The sequence below is a fragment of the Neofelis nebulosa genome, chromosome 5 (assembly GCF_028018385.1).
Source record: "Neofelis nebulosa isolate mNeoNeb1 chromosome 5, mNeoNeb1.pri, whole genome shotgun sequence".
Taxonomy (NCBI): Eukaryota; Metazoa; Chordata; class Mammalia; order Carnivora; family Felidae; genus Neofelis; species Neofelis nebulosa.
Genome location: NC_080786.1, coordinates 48,677,818 through 48,696,465, shown reverse-complemented (window position 1 = coordinate 48,696,465; position 18,648 = coordinate 48,677,818). Strand labels below are relative to the sequence as shown.

The 18,648-nt window shown below is 42.5% G+C and overlaps 1 protein-coding gene across 3 annotated transcripts in view; it reads right to left on the bottom strand.

Annotated features, from left to right (window-relative positions):
* Positions 1-18,648, bottom strand: part of ARHGEF26 (Rho guanine nucleotide exchange factor 26) — a 129,537-nt gene extending 110,889 nt beyond the window's left edge. Inside the window, exons 1-4 of one of the 3 annotated variants that reach the window (XM_058730274.1) lie at positions 18,532-18,648; positions 16,973-18,104; positions 15,568-15,607; positions 11,826-11,971 (exon numbers count right to left, since the gene is read on the bottom strand). In XM_058730274.1, the coding sequence (XP_058586257.1) occupies positions 11,826-11,971; positions 15,568-15,607; positions 16,973-18,052 (1,266 nt within the window). In that variant the 5' untranslated portion in view covers positions 18,053-18,104; positions 18,532-18,648. Of the gene's footprint in view, positions 1-11,825; positions 11,972-15,567; positions 15,608-16,972 lie in introns of all 3 variants that reach the window. The other 2 variants (XM_058730276.1, XM_058730275.1) reach the window with 2 other exon arrangements.

Here is an 18,648-nt window from a genome sequence, read left to right as displayed (position 1 = left end):
TTGTTGTCACCCACAAGGAAAGCTAGAGGTGTGGCAGGTGACCACTAGCAGATAAAAGAAGCGAAATAGCTAAGGGAAAGGGAGGCAACAAGAAAGCAAGATTTCAATCAAGCCCAAACCACGAAGTGGCTTCTGAGGCAGTGATGAAAGTGAGTGAGGACAGGCAGGGGTGCAGGTGTGACAGTGGTGATTGGACTCGAAGTAGGTAACTGAGCATGAGCACCTCTGACTCATAGTGAAGGCGCGAGTCAACACGGGCTGACGAAGGCAGAACAGGGCTGAGGTGCGCTCCTCTTGCAGGGCAGGAAAACTCCCATTTGTGAAGGTGGTGCGAACATTTCAGTGGCTCTTTCACTTTTGTCTGTTGTTTTTGTCAAGTGGCAGATGGAGCGGAACGATCAACTCCAAAACAGTAAGTTACTTAAAACAACACTGACGATAAAGTTAATTTCCCAGACTTGCAATAAAAATCTAACTTGAGCAAAACCTGTTCTGGAATATTGGGTAAGAAAGTGAACTAACTGACATTTTACCTTAGGTGTACAAAAAGCATGCAATGTTTTCATCAGACAGGGATTGTCTCATGGTATGGAGGAGATCTGCAACACAGGCACAGAACTACCACTGTTGTTCTTCCTTTACCTATATGTCAAACGCCGTTCAAGCCATATTTCATACTTCTACTGCTTTTATTTCCTACTCTTCTGTCCACCTAGTTGTAGTCATATTCTCTAGAGAAAACTTCCCTGACCTTTATGGCTCTCTATAGTATCTATCTGGGTCATTCATTTTGGCATCATGTCCTACATTCTTTCAGAAACATCATTTAGATATTTCATTTCTATTGTCTTCTGAACCAGCTTCTAAGTTCCTACAGTGCAGGTACTGGGATCTAGGCTTGCTTTGTTTGTTCCATTCACTACAATGCAGTGTTAATATCAATGGATTTTGGAATCAGACACCAGTGCTTTCCAAACTACAAGTGATTGACACAATCAAGTTCATGGATTTCTGGTCAACATCTATTTAAATGTAATAAAACAGAAAGGACAGAAAACACCATTGTGTAACACAAGTACTGAGGGTAACTTCTAACTTTTGACATGTACACACAAACACACACATACACACACACACGATTATAAGGTAAAATGTATTTCTCGTTATGCTCCACCTCTGATAGGCAGCATGTTTGCAGCATCAATTCCACCATGTGTAAATTTACGCTAGATACGTGAGTCATGTCGCTCAACAACATGTCGGTCTCACAGACCCCTACAGAAAAGCTGTTCTACTCACAACCTCCACAAAATAAATGACCCAAGGTGGCCACATTGACCACCATAATGCATCATGGAGGCCAAAGCTGACTGGAAAATACCTAATTAGGCACCTTGAGCCAAACAACAATAAATGTTTAGGTGGCCTCTTAAGTGGGGGGAAGTGCTGAGCTAATATGATCCGATATGATCCTCTCAAGAAACTGAACTGGGTAGTTATATATGGAAGCTGAAAGGATAACATGAGGTGGGGGAGGCCCATCCCAGGTGACCTCAAGTCTAAGTTACCAGAACTCTGACACTGAGTATGCAGGAACTCTTGGGAGAAAACACAGACACAGTAAAATGGGACAATAAGTTCATGACAAGAAGTGAGCCAACAGGCAGATAGTTGCTGAGTCACATGATCGGCCAAATACCAGAGGTAAGTAAATATAGTTCCTGCTCTTCCAGAGCCCTACATACCTGTATCCATGATAACGGGGCACCTGAGAGGCTCTGTTCTAGGTAATAACAAGACCCTAACAAAAACAGTAAGAGACTAACCATATTTAACATCTCACAGTCTCAGTCACCTTGAAACAAAGTAGAGAAACAGCACTGCCCTCATGGTATTGTCCTAAGGACTATATAAACTGTAATGAAATGACCTAGGACAATCCTCAGTGCACAGTAAGTCCTCTGCAAATATTTGGTCAATAATTTAACTGCATGTAAACAAATTAATATCCTAATTGTCCAATGGCAGGTCCCAGAGCTACAGCTCTCCTGCAGGTCAGTCACTGCACTGCCTGCTCACACTGAGACCTTGAACCCATGTGGCTAGAAGGGCTCCCTGTTGCTCAGTTGAACAAACAACAATCACACTCCTCAGCCTATCACTACCAGAAACAGAGTTTCCTGCCACTTCAAAATGGGAACCACTCCATTTTTGTGTTATTGCAGTTGGATGGGTGGCAGTGTTTCTCTCCCACGCCAAAAGGGAAAATAATCTTCAATTACCTTTCACTGACAACACTACTTCTGTAGAAGCTGTCCATTGGCTTTATAATCTTTTATAGCTTCAATTGAAGATATTCAGATAGAGTGCCATAATAATGCTAAGACCTAATAAGAGTACAGATTAAAGTAGAAAATCCAGACTACCAGTACTCTGGATAAATCAAATTTTGAAAAAACACATTTTTAAGCACAAGTTCCATATCTAAAGATTCAATAGTAATTTTTATAGTGATGACTTCTTCCATCATCATGAAGAAAAATCATTCTGTGGATGTGGCCTTGAGGCAACAGTCCCATCATCAGACTAAAGGAGGAGACACCAGAGGGCACATCTTAAAATCGAGACAGTAAATGCAAGAATCTGACAGATGATTTCCACAATCCAAGGCTCAGTATTCAGAACTCCTCAAAGTACCTGAGGCTTCCCTCCTTTTACCTAATTGTACTATGTTTCTACAGAATGCTATTGTTCTTGCATGCACCCTATGTGCAAAAGAAATACCAAGTGAAAAATTAGGTTGCAACTGAATTTGATTTCATAGCATGCAAACACCTACCACGGGCTAACACAGTTCTAAACTGTGAAGATGTCAATTTTCCCCAATGTATCAAAGACATGTATTAGATCCAGGATGCAGCCAAACAACCATCACTAATTTTTTTTAATAAAAATTAAATATAGCCTCCAAGTGGTCCCTAAATAGGAAACTTCCTTGTTGTTTTCACTGATGCATAACTTTCTACTATTTTCACTTCTAGGATTATTTTTCTGAATTTATTCATTCATTTATACATTCATTCATAAATTCATTCAGTAGTTACTGCAAGTCTTCTGTAAGTCAGGCACCATTTCATGTGCTAGGAATAGACCAAGAAACAAAATGGACAAAAGCCTCTGCCTTCATGTACCTTTTATTCCAGCACAGTAGATGGGCAATTAACCAAAAAAGTAAATGACACAGTATGTTAGAGAGGTAAGTGTCATAGAGAGGATAAGAAATGTTAAGAAAGTGTAAAGGAGAAGGTAAGGGAGAAAGCCATGTGGCTCTCTGGAAGAAGAGTTACTAGGGGCGCCTGGGTGGCTCAGTCGGTTAACCGTCCGACTTCGGCTCAGGTCATGATCTCATGGTCCGTGAGTTCAAGCCCCACGTCGGGCTCTGTGCTGACAGCTCAGAGCCTGGAGCCCACTTTGGATTCTGTGTCTCCCTCTCTCTCTGCCCCTCCCCTGTTCATGCTCTGTCTCTGTCTCAAAAGTAAATAAACGTTAAAAAAAAAAAATTTTTTTTTTTTAAAAAAAGAAGAGTTACTAGCAGCTGGGCAGACCACAAATGCAAAGGCCCTGGCGCAGAGTACACCTTGTATTCAAGGACCATCAGTGAGACTGAGCAATGAGCAAGATGGCGGAGATAAGTCCAGAAAGGTAACCAGGACAGATTATACAGCTTCAATGGCTACTGTAAGACTTGGCCTTTACTCTAAGTGGAGGTGAGAACACTTTAGGGTTCAGAACAAAAAGCATCTTGGCATATTTTAACAGGATCACAAACAAACAATATAATTATATGCTCCTACATGGAGGACAGATGAAAAGAGGCCCCAGTAGAGCAGGAGTTGAGCTGAAAAGCAGTGGGGATAATCCACTTCTATGCCAGACAGGGCAGAACAGCAGAGTAGCTCTATTCTGAAGGTAAAGGCAACAGGCTTTGCAACAAATTTGAAGAAGGTTATGGGAGAAACAGAAGACTGAGGAATGACACCAAGGCTTTGGATGTTGGCAAGTAGAAAGATGGAATTGCTATTTGCTGAGAAAATAAAAATAAAAGAGAGTAATCAGAAGTGAACTTTTGGACAGGTTAACTTTGAGAAGCCAATTAGATGCCAGAAATGAAGCTGGATATCCTTCTCTGAAAATTCAGCAAAAGGTCCAGTCTAGAAATAGACACTAGAAGTCATCAGAGCATGTGATGTATTTAAATCCACAAGATCAGATGAGATCACCAAATGAGTGCACATAAGAGGCCCAAAGATGGAGCCTCAGGAGCCTCCAACATTTAGAGATGGGAAGAGTGAGGAAGAGCCCACGAAGCAGAGCAAGAAGCTCCAGTTGCACCAGTTTTAACTCCTCTGACCCACTATCACCCCAGAGGGTCCACGTACAGGATTTCTCTGCCTGAGATTCCTCAATCCTGTGCCTGTCCCCCACCACCAACTTCACCCAGACACCTATGTGGACACACCATTGATGGCAGGCTCCTGTCCCTTCCTCTCCCACCACCTATCGGTTGACAGCACCTTGCCCAGACAAGTGCCCTCCCCCATAGGATCTCAGAGCACCACAAACCCGTCCTTCATGGCATTAATACAGTTGTAATTCTGTCATTTATTTGTGGGATTATTTGATATTTGTCTCACCATGAAAAGTGTCTGCAAGGACATGAAAGCAAGGCGGAATCTGTTTTGCTCTATCTCCGAGGTCTAGCACGGGGCCTAGATTACAGCAGGCTCTCCATAAAGACCAGATGAATGAAGGAATCATTCATCAATCTCTCTCATTGGTTTTCTGCTCAATGAAATAATAAGACCTTCTTTGTACTGGGTCCCAAGTCTAGGTTTCTGCTTGAAATGCCTTTTTGTAGTTATGCTGACCAAAATTTAATATCCCTGTGCTCATCAATTCCCACTTTCTTGGAGCACCTGTCTCTTGTGTTCTGCCTCCCTAGGGGCATGGTGCATACACGCCCACAATTCACATCCCATTGTTCTCTCAGGAGAATCAAGAACATAAACACTGGCATATCTACTACTCAATTGCCCTTTCATTAATCAGCTTCAGCTGGAACAGGTTATATATCTATATATATTCTTCAGAAAGAGTTATACAGCTCAAGTTCCAACTCTGCTATAATTCAGAAAAAGGAAAACTTCTAAAGGTGATATGAACAACATGGAAGCTACTCGATATATAGAGAGCTCAAGTAAGGTGTTTCCAGTATTTAGAGATTAAACAAGAAAAAAAAATCCTCAAACTGAAATTTAAAAAAAAGAAAAGAAACAAAATTATAAACAAATATTTACAGGGGCGCCTGGGTGGCTCAGTCGGTTGGGCGTCCGACTTCAGCTCAGGTCATGATCTCACAGTCTGTGAGTTCAAGACCTGCGTCAGGCTCTGAACTGACAGCTCAGAGTCTGGAGCCTACTTCAGATTCTGTCTCCCTCTCTCTGCCACTCCCCAGCTCGCACTCTGTCTCTCAAAAATAAAATAAAATAAATTTTAAAAAATATTTACATGTAAATTTGTGTGTGCATTTTTAAAGACCCATGCCTCGAAGTTTTTATTACATTCTCAATGCACGTATAACTACCCAAAAGGAAAGACGGCAAAACAGATATCCATCCTATACAATAACACAGCAGCTAGAAAGAACAGTGAAGATCATCATGTATAGACATGAAATGATTGATATGATACATCACTCAGAAAAAAAGCAAAATTGTGAACACCACACAGTATATATTTAAGTAAACACATGTGATCTTTATATTTCCCTTAAATGTGTATGTGTGGATTTTGAGAAGAATGTTACCAAATTAAGAACAAAACTGCCTAGGGATGCCTCGGTGGCTGTCATTTAAGCATCAGACCTCAGCTCAAGTCATGATCTACAGCTCGTGGGTTCCGGCCCCGCATCAGGCTCTGTGCTGCCAGCTCAACGCCTGGAGCCTGCTTCAGATTCTGGGTCTCCCTCTCTGTCCCTCCCCAGCTTGCGCTCTTTCTCTCTCTCAAAAATAAATAAACATTTAAAAAAAATTTTTTTTAAAGAATAGCACTACCAATAGAGAAGGGAAAAGAGATTGGGATTGCAGATATGACAAAAGAGATTTTAGTCTTACCTGAAGACTAAAGAATTCTTTGAATTCTTTTTTTACATGGAGAATGTATTATGTGTTGCTTACATAAGTCAAAATTAATTTTTAAAAATGTTAAGAGAACCCCATAATCTAACTGTACTAATATGGCAGGAGCATATAGAGCCTAGTCCCTGGCTCAGCTAAGCAGGCCCCCAGCTCCAGGTTCCTCAGCTAGAACAGGATCTCTGCTTGGGTCTCAGGTCCAGGCACATGGACCTCTATTTCTGTATAAAGATACAAATATTCTGTATTTCTGTATAAAGATACAAACATTTCAGGAGACCTACTGCCAACTTAAAAGCGTGGACAAGTAGATATCTAAAGCCCAGACTGTTTCCACTATGAGCACTAAAAGCAAGCCAGACATGAAAAATGAGCATGTTTTTTTCTATTTTTTAAAAAACAAAAGATAGGTATGGTAAAAGGCACAAATCCCCATCTTAGGTAAAAAATAATTTTATGAGACTGCTATGTTGCAAAAGGTAAATAGAAAATTATATGACTGAAGATTATTTTATGCAAGTCACTGAACTGAAAATTAATTCAGACACGTGTGAAAATGTAAGGACAAAGAATGCAATTTTCTATGACCTCTCCATGCATTAAGTATTTCTGCAAACTGGATGATATTCAGGTTTATCACATCTGTGGAGCTCTGGTTTTTAGTAGAAAACAGTATGTCTCTCACCATGAACACAATATAAATTCTAAAAGAATAAGTCCCATCAGATAAAACTGCTAAGTCTCCAAAGTGTCTGTTATATATTCAACTGAATGAAACTACACGTATGTCAAAGTCACCATTTTTCAAATCGTCCTTTCTCGTTTGGCAGTTCGCAAAAGCCGTCCAGCGGCAAACTCTGTGCATCTTAAGAGCAGAGCCAGGGCTCAGAGACTGAAGTCCTGACATCAGATCTCCCATTATGCCGTTGGCCACACTACACACAGCTGAACACTCTGATGACAACAGAAAAATCAGTTCCTGGCTAGCATTTAACATTTCTGAACAACCTAAAGAGATACTCAAAATGATTCAAGATTACTGATAAAGCCCCATGTCAGCAAGTGCAAATGAAGAGTGCAGAAGAGGATGACTATATTAGGTGTTGAATTCCAGCAGAAAGTCTGCCTGCGTGCTTGTTTTTGCCTGCGGAGTCTGAACGCCCTTTTCAAAGGTACCTGGCATGTCAAGGTGATGGAAATTACACAAACACACCCCATGGCAAATAAATGGGGTCAGGGCATGGCTGGCGAGGGTGGCTTTGGTGCTGTCGCTGATCTTGACAAAGCAAACACTGGTTTCACAACCATCATTTTTTAGTACATGCACAGTGTGTGATCTCAGGGAAGGGAGGGGTGGTTGTGATAAAAAACGAAAAGGCTCCAGTCAACATCTATCTTTTGCTTTTGGTAATATTGTAAATGCTTCCAGGATCCCAGTAAAGGATGAACTTTAGGGAAATCCTGAAGCTCGCATTGCGTCCAGGACTCAGCTGGCTACACACCCGGCACTAACTGTAACAAGCACTCAGTGTTCCATCCCAGACTAATAATATCATCAATATTTCTCTTCAGACCTCAAGCTTTTCCTAGGGATCCAAGAACTGTTGGCTTAGTCCTCATGCTGCCATTTTAGGTGAGTCACAAGCAACATACCCGTGTGGGGCAGGTTCCTGGTCTCTGGGCACAGATCCCTAGAGGTTAAAAATGGCTTCCCTGGCTCAAAACCTCAAACCCTTTGCACTTCAAAACTGGGAACCGTAATAACTGAAAATTATATCTCATGTATTAGTGTTCTCGAAGGCCTGAAGAGCAGCACAGAGTTATATTCCCTGGAATGCAGACATTCTATCTCTACCTACTTTGTACCTACTTGGAGAGGTCTGCCCACTTTAACAAACAATTGAATGAAGAGCAAGCCTGTCACCATCTTATGAAATTAAGGAGCCCAGGTTGTATTCCTGACCACAGGACAATGGCCACCTCTACATGGAGAACCTGCTGGCACAGCCACCAATGCTGAGTTCATCACCATCAATTCACCTTAACCCGACTGGAGAAGTCCGTGGCAGCTAGACTCTCTATCCCACTGAGGCCCAATTAAATGTCTCTTACACAGTTCTAATTCTCCCTCACTGCTAGATAATCACAACCCTACAGTTAAACCTGTCCCCAGCAATGTAAACGGGGACACGTGTTGTCACCTGTGTGATTGTCCAGTAGAACCAAAGGAGACACATAAGCAAGCACACTAAGACACTACACTATGGACTGAAGGCTTAAAGAGCTGTGTAACAACCATAAATTACTGCAAACTACTGCACTTCTAAAGAGCCTTTTGCATACTGAATGCTTCTTACGGCCAACTGGTAAGAAAGGTTTCATCATCCCAGGAGGCATGCAGGTGTTTGCAACAAAGAGATTTTTAGAAAATAGAACAACCAACAACAGCCAATGCACATGTGTGCTCACACACACCCCTCCCAAGTAGAAAGTCAATAGATGCCAAACTGAGACTTAACCTTTTGCCAGAAAACCCCTTGTCCTACTCTCTAGAATCAAGGCCTTACCCAAAGAAGAGTTTTGTGTTAAAGTGATATATGCAAGGGGCACCTGGGTGGCTCGGTCAGTTATGCATCTGACTTTGGCTCAGGTCATAATCTCATTGTCCATGAGTTGGAGCCCTGCATCGGGCTCTGTGCTGACAGTTCAGAGCTCGGAGCCTGCTTTGGATTCTGTGTCTCCTTTCTCTCTACACCTCCCTTGCTCTCTCTCTCGCTCAAAAATAATAAATATTAAAAAAAAATTTTTGTAAATAAAGTGATACCTGCAAGATTAGATGCAGGTTACCCTACTAATTTGGCACATTAAAGGAAAGCATGGAAAGAGCAGATATTTTCTGAAACCCACCGTAAACACTGTAGCCCCTCTACAAGGAAGGATTAGGGCAGGAGGTCAAATGGAGAAATGGAGGTGCTGATCCCTTATGGAAACATCCTGACATTGGTCATAACTCACAAAGCTTCCTCTCTTTAGGCTCCTAATCGCAACTTGGACATACCAACTGCTAGGCTTTTTAAAACAGTAATGAACACTTTCTGCCGCTGAAATATCTACTTTCCTAAAAGCCAGAGCTGCTTGCTTGCATCTCTTTAGTGGACAGAAAACCCACATGGGAAGGACAGAAGAGAACTTCAGGGCAGTACTTATTCTGGGAAGGCAGAAAGGAGCAAAGTGCTGGAGATGAGGGTGGTTAACTGGATCTGCCTTAAGAAACAGAGATCTGGATGTTAAAATGGTAACATTTGTTCAATGTGGGTGGCAGGTACCCAGAAATCTATTACACATACTTATTTTTAAGTTTTTCCGCATGTTTCAAGTACTTTATGGTAGAAAACTAAAGTAAAATGTTTTAAATGTGAAAAGGAGACACAAAAAGCATAAAGGAAATGCAATCTCGTGCCTAAGAATGGGAAGAGGCGAAGTCCAATGCTGCTTTGATTAAATGTGATTGCCAAGCAACACAATAAATATACACAAGCCTCCTGGAAACACCGAAATCCAAGATAACACACACCAAAGTTAGAAGCCACTTTATAGCTTTATATTTTATCACCAGAGAGTCTTTTGACAGCAGCCTTGTTAACAAAAGGCACATCGATTTATCTTTGGCCAAATGAAATGCAGGCCCATATTTGAAGCTGTACGGAGTAGGTCCTGCAGTATTATTTTAATATGCATTCGTTAATCTAGATGAAAGCCAAATTTCAGGGGGCGGAAGTACAGCAGCTTGCTCTTCAGCACTAAAGCTAGGTTGGATCAGAGTGTGAGTGACACAGAAACACACATTTCTGTTTAGCGTGCAGAGAAGAACAGCAAGATTTAGGCCCGTGCTAACAAATGCAGCTGCCGCCACCACAGAGGAAGAACTCAAAAAATCCACAGCTTTCTTTTTGAGGATCCTCGACCAAATGGCCCACACCAACAGTGGAATGACAGCCATTTAGAGTTAGCATGGCCTCTAAGGGCCTGTCACCAGTTTCTCCACATATGTGCTCAGGGATTTACTATCACGAGATCATTAGATTAGGGTGTAAGGCTGCCAACATGCTGGTTCTGTGGATGGGTGTGACCACCTGACCACATGCGAAAATCACAGAAACATCACAAAAGTTCCAAAGCTGTTAGCACAGGAGACAAGACTGGCCCATAAATCCTTTGTTGGCCTCACACATCATTTTTCTAAAATTTCTAAAATTGAATTAGGATAATACTCATAAAAAAAAAAAAATCCGGATTTCGGCTTTCTCTTTTCTAAATGTCAGAAGATCTGGCAACACAGGGCTGGCGTGACCTAAGTGGCCACTGCTCAGGTTCCATTAGGCCTGTTCACCACAGTCCCCACCAGGCCTCATCCTCCACACTCACCAGCATCAGTTGTAACACCACCTGCCCTTTTAATCTGAGGGAATTTTAATTTAATTTTAATTCAGGACATTTTAATCTGTGGAATAATACTAAGGGAGCCACAGCTTGGAGGCACTGGAAATGAATAAATTCTCCTTAGAACAGAATTAGGGGCTGGGAGGGAGACAGGGGGAAAGGGCTAGTTTTCTAGAATTCTGAATTCCAACAGGGAGTAGAAGAGAGGAGGAAGAACCTGACCAGAAGTCATCCTCGTCATCACCATACATCCATTCCCATATCCCTGTTTATGAGCTCCAACATAGACAACTCCTTTTCTTATACTGGTGCAATCCCTAAATATATGATATTCTTGACGCTGAACAATGTTCATTTCAGCTTAAGAGGGAATCGCTTCTGCTCCCACATTGCCTAAGGGACTCACAGAGGTGTACTGGCTTGTTTTTTGATGCAATGCTCCCACCACCCAAGCCAGCCATGGGAATTCCTTTCTACTTGGTAATGCATCAGATGCCCACAGATGCTGTGCCCAAACTCCTATCAAGTAAACTAAGCTGCACACTGTGACATTTGTTAAACCAGGAGGAAGAGAAATTATGGCTATAAACAAAAGATGTTTGGTGCAGAGAGGAGAAATTACTCATCGACACAAAATAAGTATCAGACAGGCTCACACAAAAGATGCACAGAGGGATATGGAACAGAATGCCATTCATTAATCAACTGCAAGAACATATAATTGTGTCTATATCAAATGAAATTTCCAAGGAAAAACTGTCATAAACTCCCTATTGTGCATAGATACACATACACGTTACTGTATATATAGCCATAATTACGATAAAGTTCAGGATAGATTAAGTTACCTCTACATATATACTACATAAAAAATAAAAATAAATAAAAATTTTAAAAATTAAAAACAAGAAAAGATACTGAGCAGGAAAAGCTTCCAGAGCATAGTATATTAGTGTCAAGTCACCTTATTTTATCAAAACCTGATTTTCCCAATCAGAAGTGTTAAAGTCCATGTTCTCACCAGTGCCTGAAGACTTTCAAGACCCATTTCACAATCTAAAAAGAAGAGGAGTCTTTCTCTTCTGGGTTACAAGATCATTGGCAGAAAAAGTTAAAACCACATCCAGACCTAATTTCCACAGCTTGGTTTTTTCATGCCCACAGATCGGAAAGAAAAAGGTAAACACTCACCGCAGAAAGCTGGCTCCATGTGGATCTCAGTGGCTTGTGGTGAATCACAATTTTTTCATCTGACTTCTGTTCTTTGGGCTCTGACTCTTCATCAGAGTCAATGTCAAGAGCCTTTTCTTTGTAGTTCTGATACAGGACAGCATTTTCTGTTAAGAAATACAAACCCTACAGGTCACTAATTGCCCCCGTCTTTATGCTAGTTTTTCTAAACCAACATCCATATTTATACAAGGTTTGGACTCCATTTTAATGAACAACAAGGAAACAAATGGATTTCATCACTGAAGAAAAGTGATCAAAAAGTGATTTTCTCACTCACACAGCTCTGTCCCCAGTTCACCTATAGGGGAATGGGAGGGATCCATACATGAAATACCAATGGAAGCAAAGTTTCCATGTTTCTGTCTACCACCCACAGAGGATAGCCATGCCTATTAAATCACTGTTTTTCTTTAGGTTAAACTGAATTCATACCCTACGTTTCCTTCAAAGCCCATCACCATTCATTTACCTATTTAACCAACATTTATTGTATATCTACAATGTGCCAAGGGCTGAGAGTAAATGGAAATAAAAGAAACTTCTTGTGCCCTCATAAGCTAAAAATTGGAAGAGAAAAATATTCCAAGCCACTCACTCATTTATTCATTCAACTGATATTTATAAAATGCCTCCTGGATGCCAACAACTGCTAGGGATACAATGAACAAAAAAGATAAAAATCTCAATCTTCATAGAGCGGACATCGGAGTGAGCAAAGAGTGATAATAAATAAACAAGTAATTTTTATGGTACGTCAGATGCTGATAAGTGTCATGGAGAAAAGCAAAACCTGGAAAGGAGGGGAACGTTACAATGAGGGTATGTAGATTTTAAATAGGGTGGTTTAGGAAGGCCTCACCAAAGTGATATTTAATCTAAAAAAGGTGAGAAAGCAAGACATCTTACAGCTGGCAAAAGAACATCCCATCAGAGGGAAGAGCAAGTACAAAGGTCCTGGGACAGGAGTCTGTTTGGTATGTCTCTATGTGTGAGGACCAGCAAGGAAGCCTATATGGGTGAAATAGGGTGAGGGAAGGGAGGAAGCTTAAGAGATGGGGGCTGGAGATGAAGAGAGGGCAGATCATGTAGGCTCTTGCCTCAATGCCATAGAAAGGACTCTGGTTTTCAGTCTGAGAAGGCAAGTCACTGTAGGGTTGAAGAGAAAATAATCTTGCACATATATGTACCTATAAACTGAATGATTTCTATATGGGTGCTTGAAGAAAAGATTCTCAGCAGGGTGTGACCTCTTGTGGGTGGGGTGGGGGGTGGGGGTGGGCGGTGGTCAAACAGGTGTTACTGAGAAAAATCTAAGATCTGAAAGCTGAGAAGCTTCAGAGCTAAAGGAAAAAGTATATGCAAAAGCCCTGAGGCAAAAAGAAACGTAATACCTTAGAAGAACAAAGGAAAAGTCAAAGTGTAGAGTATGGGTGTCTAGTGGACAAAGGGTGCAAGGTGGGTTTAGGGAGGTGAGCCAGATAGTCTAAATCAAGCAGAGATTTGCAGGCGATGTTAAAGAACTGGATTTTATCCCAAGTACAAAACAACTGAATTTCTTCCACACTGCGAAGATTGTATTTTATCCTGATTACAAAGGGAATCCATGGAAAGGAAAAGATTTGATTATATTGTTGGAGCAAAATACTAGCTGCGTAGAGAACTAATTAGGATGCTATGCAAGAATGGAGATGGGCTATTGAGGATGGCCTGGAGATGGGGGTCAGAGAAAGGGAGGTGGTAAGGATGTTTCTAGGATGTTTCCTACATCTGCAGGTCCCAACAGCTGCACAGCGGGAGATGGGAACGCCTGAGGAGATGTAGCTTTAGAGGGAAAGATCACGAATTTGATTTGGGACCTACTGACTTTGAAATGCCTTTCCCACCTCCCGAAGAAAACAGACATCTGCCTCTTCATCAACTACAGCATGTTCTATATGCACCATGACTAAAGTAATACTGGAGTGGATTCAAGATTTTACTGTTCTCTGATGGTTTTACATACATAAAACAGATTATGAGGGTAAAGACTGCGTTACCACACCTCTGTAGTGTTCTCTAAAGTACCAGTGGTTGGCACAAAGCATGCGTAGATTGTTGATAAGATTACTCACTCATTCTCACAACAACAAAGGCAATAGTATTATTGGCCTCATTTCATCCATGAGGACACTGAGTCTTAGTGAGGTTAAGATGCTTGCTCAATGTCACACAACTGATGAACAGAAACTGTACGATGACAACCCAGGTCCCTGGCTGGCAGGTTCTCACCACTCTACTGCACCTCATCCTAAGCTACATTCTTCTTAGTCATTAACTCTAAGAATCCTGTATTCCTCACGTACGTATCTGTGAAAATTTCCAGGCCATCATATTGAGAAGAGACCAAAGAGTGCACACAGACAGCTCCTTATAAAAGGAAACAACATACAACTACATATAAAAAATAAAAGTAAAAATAAAAATAAAAAGTCTGTCCTCGGACTTAAAAAAAGCTCAACATTTTTAACCCTTTGAGACAAAGGTCCCAGAATCAATGTCAACTTCTAGAAGATGCAAACCATCTCTCTAAATGCCTATTAGGTAGATACTGTTTACTTCCTGGTCATAAAGTGATTCAAGAGTAAGCAAAATGGACTCAGGACCAGTTATCTGCCCTCATACTGGCTATGTGATGGTGGGAAAGACACTAAACCTCTCCAAGCTCCCAGTTTCTTCAATTATAAAATCAGAGAGATGAATTTGCCCAAACCAGCTAAAATATCATATATTTTATATATTCGTTGCACCTCAGATTGGTGCGACGAATACATTTTTATGAACTGGTCATGTTTAAATGCTCCAAGAGAATGGATTTTTATAAGAATTACACAGGGAAATATTTTGTAATCACCTAAGATTACGTATTTTATATCTCTGGGTGATTTTACGGTAGATTTACTTATAGAGAGGCATACCCTTCTTCATTACTCTTGAAAGATTAGAAAATCTTAACATTTCAAAGCATGACAGAAAGCAACTACCTTCACCTCCAGCATGTTCCTCCCACCCCAGGAAGGCTGCAGGTGGGGCTGTTTGCTTTGTGCTCTTCCAGTTACTTGACACTTGACCCGTCTGTATATACAAAGTCCTCTAATCTGATTAGGGTTTGAACACCTGGCTGAGCAGCTTTTGTTTTTGGGATCCTTCACAAAAATACTATACGGGTTACAAATTCTTAGGAATAGGTTTGTATCAGCCGGGACAGTTAGAGTTCCCCCAAGTTGAAACTTGATAGGCAAATAGGAAGTCAGTAATGATACTAAAATTTGGAAATACGGAGAAAAGAATATTAAGTCAAAGGAACTATGACTTAAGATTTAAGTGCCAAACTCAGGATTTTTAACTCAAAATCTAGAGCCGGCTCTTACTCTTTGTCCATTTTTTGAGGGAGGCAGGGATGGAACCAGGGTAGATAAGAATTAAAAATCCAGGATGTTGGCTGACAAAGTTATCAGCTTACAAAGAATGCCGTTAATTCCATTTACTGCTGGTATTACTGGATGAAAATTTAGCTTAGTGCAGAGATTCATACTGTATAATTTGGGAAGAAGTTGGACATTTTTCTCATGTTAAGTGTTTTTGTTACTGCGGTTGGATTTCAACTTATAATTGATATTCCACATTGAAACAGCAATAAAAGTCTGGAAAATCAAATGCTTACCTTCCCCATCAAATGTTCCTTGTCCTTTCAGCATTTTTTTCTAAGAAACAAGAAAAGCAAAAAAGGAAAAAGCAAAGCAAACTATGTATGAATGAGCCAAACAGAAAATACAGCTATTTTAAGAAAATTACTTCTTTTGTTGTTACATTCATTAGATTTCCAAAAGCATACAGCAGACGATCCCTTGAGTAGTTCACTCATCTGACTACTACAATTCACTAAACTGGTAAAATAAAATGTACAACATCCCACAGACCCCAGCAAAACAGCTTGAGAATCCTCAAAAGACCAGCAAGCAGCTCATTTCACTACTGGTGATTCACCATCACTGTTAAACTGAGCTGTGCTATACTTGCAGAGTTGGGGGGTGGGGGATAAAAACCACCTAAAATGTTATGTAATTTCTCTAAGGCCATGAGGTCGAAAATAAAATAGCCTTACTTGTCTATGACATATTGACATTTGTACAAACTGGTTCCACTTCTCTGATTAACCAAGGAAAGTTGAGGCTGCCAAAATGAATTTCTGCTGAGATCTGTCTTGTTTCTGGACAAAGCAGCACATACACACTCCAAAATGTCCTTCTTTAGTTTTCCCTGTCTCTTTATGTCATATTTGGCAGTATTTTAACCTATGAAATTTCTAGGCCTCGATCAGGGAGCAGAGTTCACTTGAATCTGAAGTTCTGAGCTACCAACTTGTTAAATGCTCTCAAGAATAAATGGACACAACATGGGAATAAAATACAACCACTGACAGTGGCGACAGAGACAAGCAACAACAAAGATGACAAACATTTGTAACTTTTATGATTCTGGCAATTAATTTTAAAACTCACATTTTACCTGGATGGCATTTACTATGTTATCACTTCTCCAAAAAAAATTCAGTAAGTAATTAGCATGAATTACTTTCAATAATTAAAATAATCAATATGCTCAAAAGAAATGGGTAGTTTCCTGTCTCAGCTGTGATGAATCAGCAACCCCTGACACCTCTAAACAAGCCCCAGACATTTTGACCATTCAGTCAAGAGTACCACACCTGCTCTCCACCTCCTGTTCAGCTACCTGTATTAAAAGTGTTCAGGACTCACTCAGCCAGTACCTAATTTGCTGTATTTCTTTTTCACATTTGTCCCCCACATTCTGCCACTCTGCCTGAGTTTAGAAAGTTAAAACAGTGGTAAGAGTTTTACTTCCTCCCACCAAGCTGCATTAACCTGGCTGTGACTGCCTGCAACAGAATGGCCAAGAGATGGATGTGCACAGGTCTGATCAACAAGAGAATTAAAAGAGAACAATAACTTCTGGTTTCCTCTGTGCCCCTCCCCCCACGCCCAACACCTTCGCTTTTGGCTTGGTGAATGCCTGGCTTAATGAGTGACACTCCTGCTCACCCTTACCTTTATCCTTCCCAGACTGGAAAACTTCTCCTTGTCTTCCATCACTGCTTTCAGAACAGGCTGGGACATTCTGTTCTTCTTCTTTGAAGTGGTAGGACTGTCAAAATCAAAGCCACTGACCACCGCCCGACGATAGGACGTGGAGCGCAAACCTCTCCGCAGAGACCCTGGGCTGTCCACGTCGTTCTCCGCCTCACCCTCATCGTCTGCGGGGCCCAGAGGTGCTCCGAGGCCCTCCACCATGCTACGCACCTTGAGGAGTCTCCTGTGGGGCTCCACATTCTGACTGTTGGATTTACTTATTTTAATTTCCGAGGCCAGGTTCTTTGGAATGATTTGCTGCTTCCCCACTTTGAGGGCAGCAGGGCTGTTTGTGCTCAAAACCACTGAAGGATTCTCTGGGAGCTCGTTCTCCTGTGAGGGCAGCCTTTGGAGGGGGAGTTTTTGTTCCAAAGACCTTTTCTGGGGCGCAGGAGAGAGTTTCGAGGGTCCCGGCTCAGGATCCTTAGTCGTCTGGCCGGATTGCGACCCAGAGCCTGGGGAGTCGATATTAGGGATTAGCCCATTTGCAGCCGGCAAAAGCAGTGGGCTGGTGGTCAATCCGGTCAGGTCTCCCTCCCGGCTACAGCAAGCGGGCGAGTTAGGAGTCCGCTGGGGGCGCAGCGGGTGCGGCATGGGCGAGGTCACTGTGCCATTCGCTGGGGATTTCGGGGAGCCCCCTGAAAACGCTTTGGGAGCCTGGGGAGACTTGGGACGTCGGAGCCGAGGAGAAACAGCTCTGTATTCCGGGGAGACTGTCCTCCCATTGGTCACCACCCTACGATGAGTACAAAGCAGCAGGGGGGTCCCCTGGACGGTCCTGCCCTCTGAAGCGGTGGGTACCTGGGTAGGAGTCTGCATCGCGGGGAGCGTCCCTCGGTCCTCCACTGGGAAATCCGTGATCAGCAATCCGCTGGGGCTCTGGTAGGACTGGGGCCTCGGCTTGCTCCGGCCCAGCAACTGAGGCTGAGGAGTTGACCGCCTCCGCCATAAAGGGGTTAAGCTGTTGCTAGAAAAATCCACATCACTCTCGCTGTCCATAGCGGAGACTCGGAGGTCAGCCCGAAAGGGAACAGCACCCAGTTAGTCTTGCCTAAAGAGGAAAGAAGTCATGGAACTTTGCCTCCGGACAACCAGACACGCCTTGCAAACACGCGCGCTCCGAGTCTGGCAGTCACCCGACTGCTGTGCGCGATACAACTGCGTGTCAATTAATTACCCACCCTTTCTCGGGCAAAATCTGCGCCCACCTCGCTGCGTGTTCCGGAACAGAAATCTGGGCTGTACCCAGGCGGAATAATCCAATTACCTCCGCGTCTCTCCAGCGTCCAAAGACCACCCGCACGGAAAAAGCCCGCCACCAATACGCAGGGTGCAAGCTGATGCACAGGAAACTTTGCTACGAGTTCAGCTTTCTTGGGAAACTCGCCGCGCGACGCTTCCCTCCGCCGCCATCCAGCTGCCCAGCCCCGTCGTTGGTCCCCTCTCGCTCAAGCCGCCTGGCTCCTGGGCAGATTTACCTTCGGGACTTTACAGAACCCAGGGCCAACGAGCGCCCACTGCCCCTTGGGTGGCCCGGGTCTCAGACCGAATCACAGCAGCGGGAGATCTGGAGACCACAGCAGCCGACTGGGGCC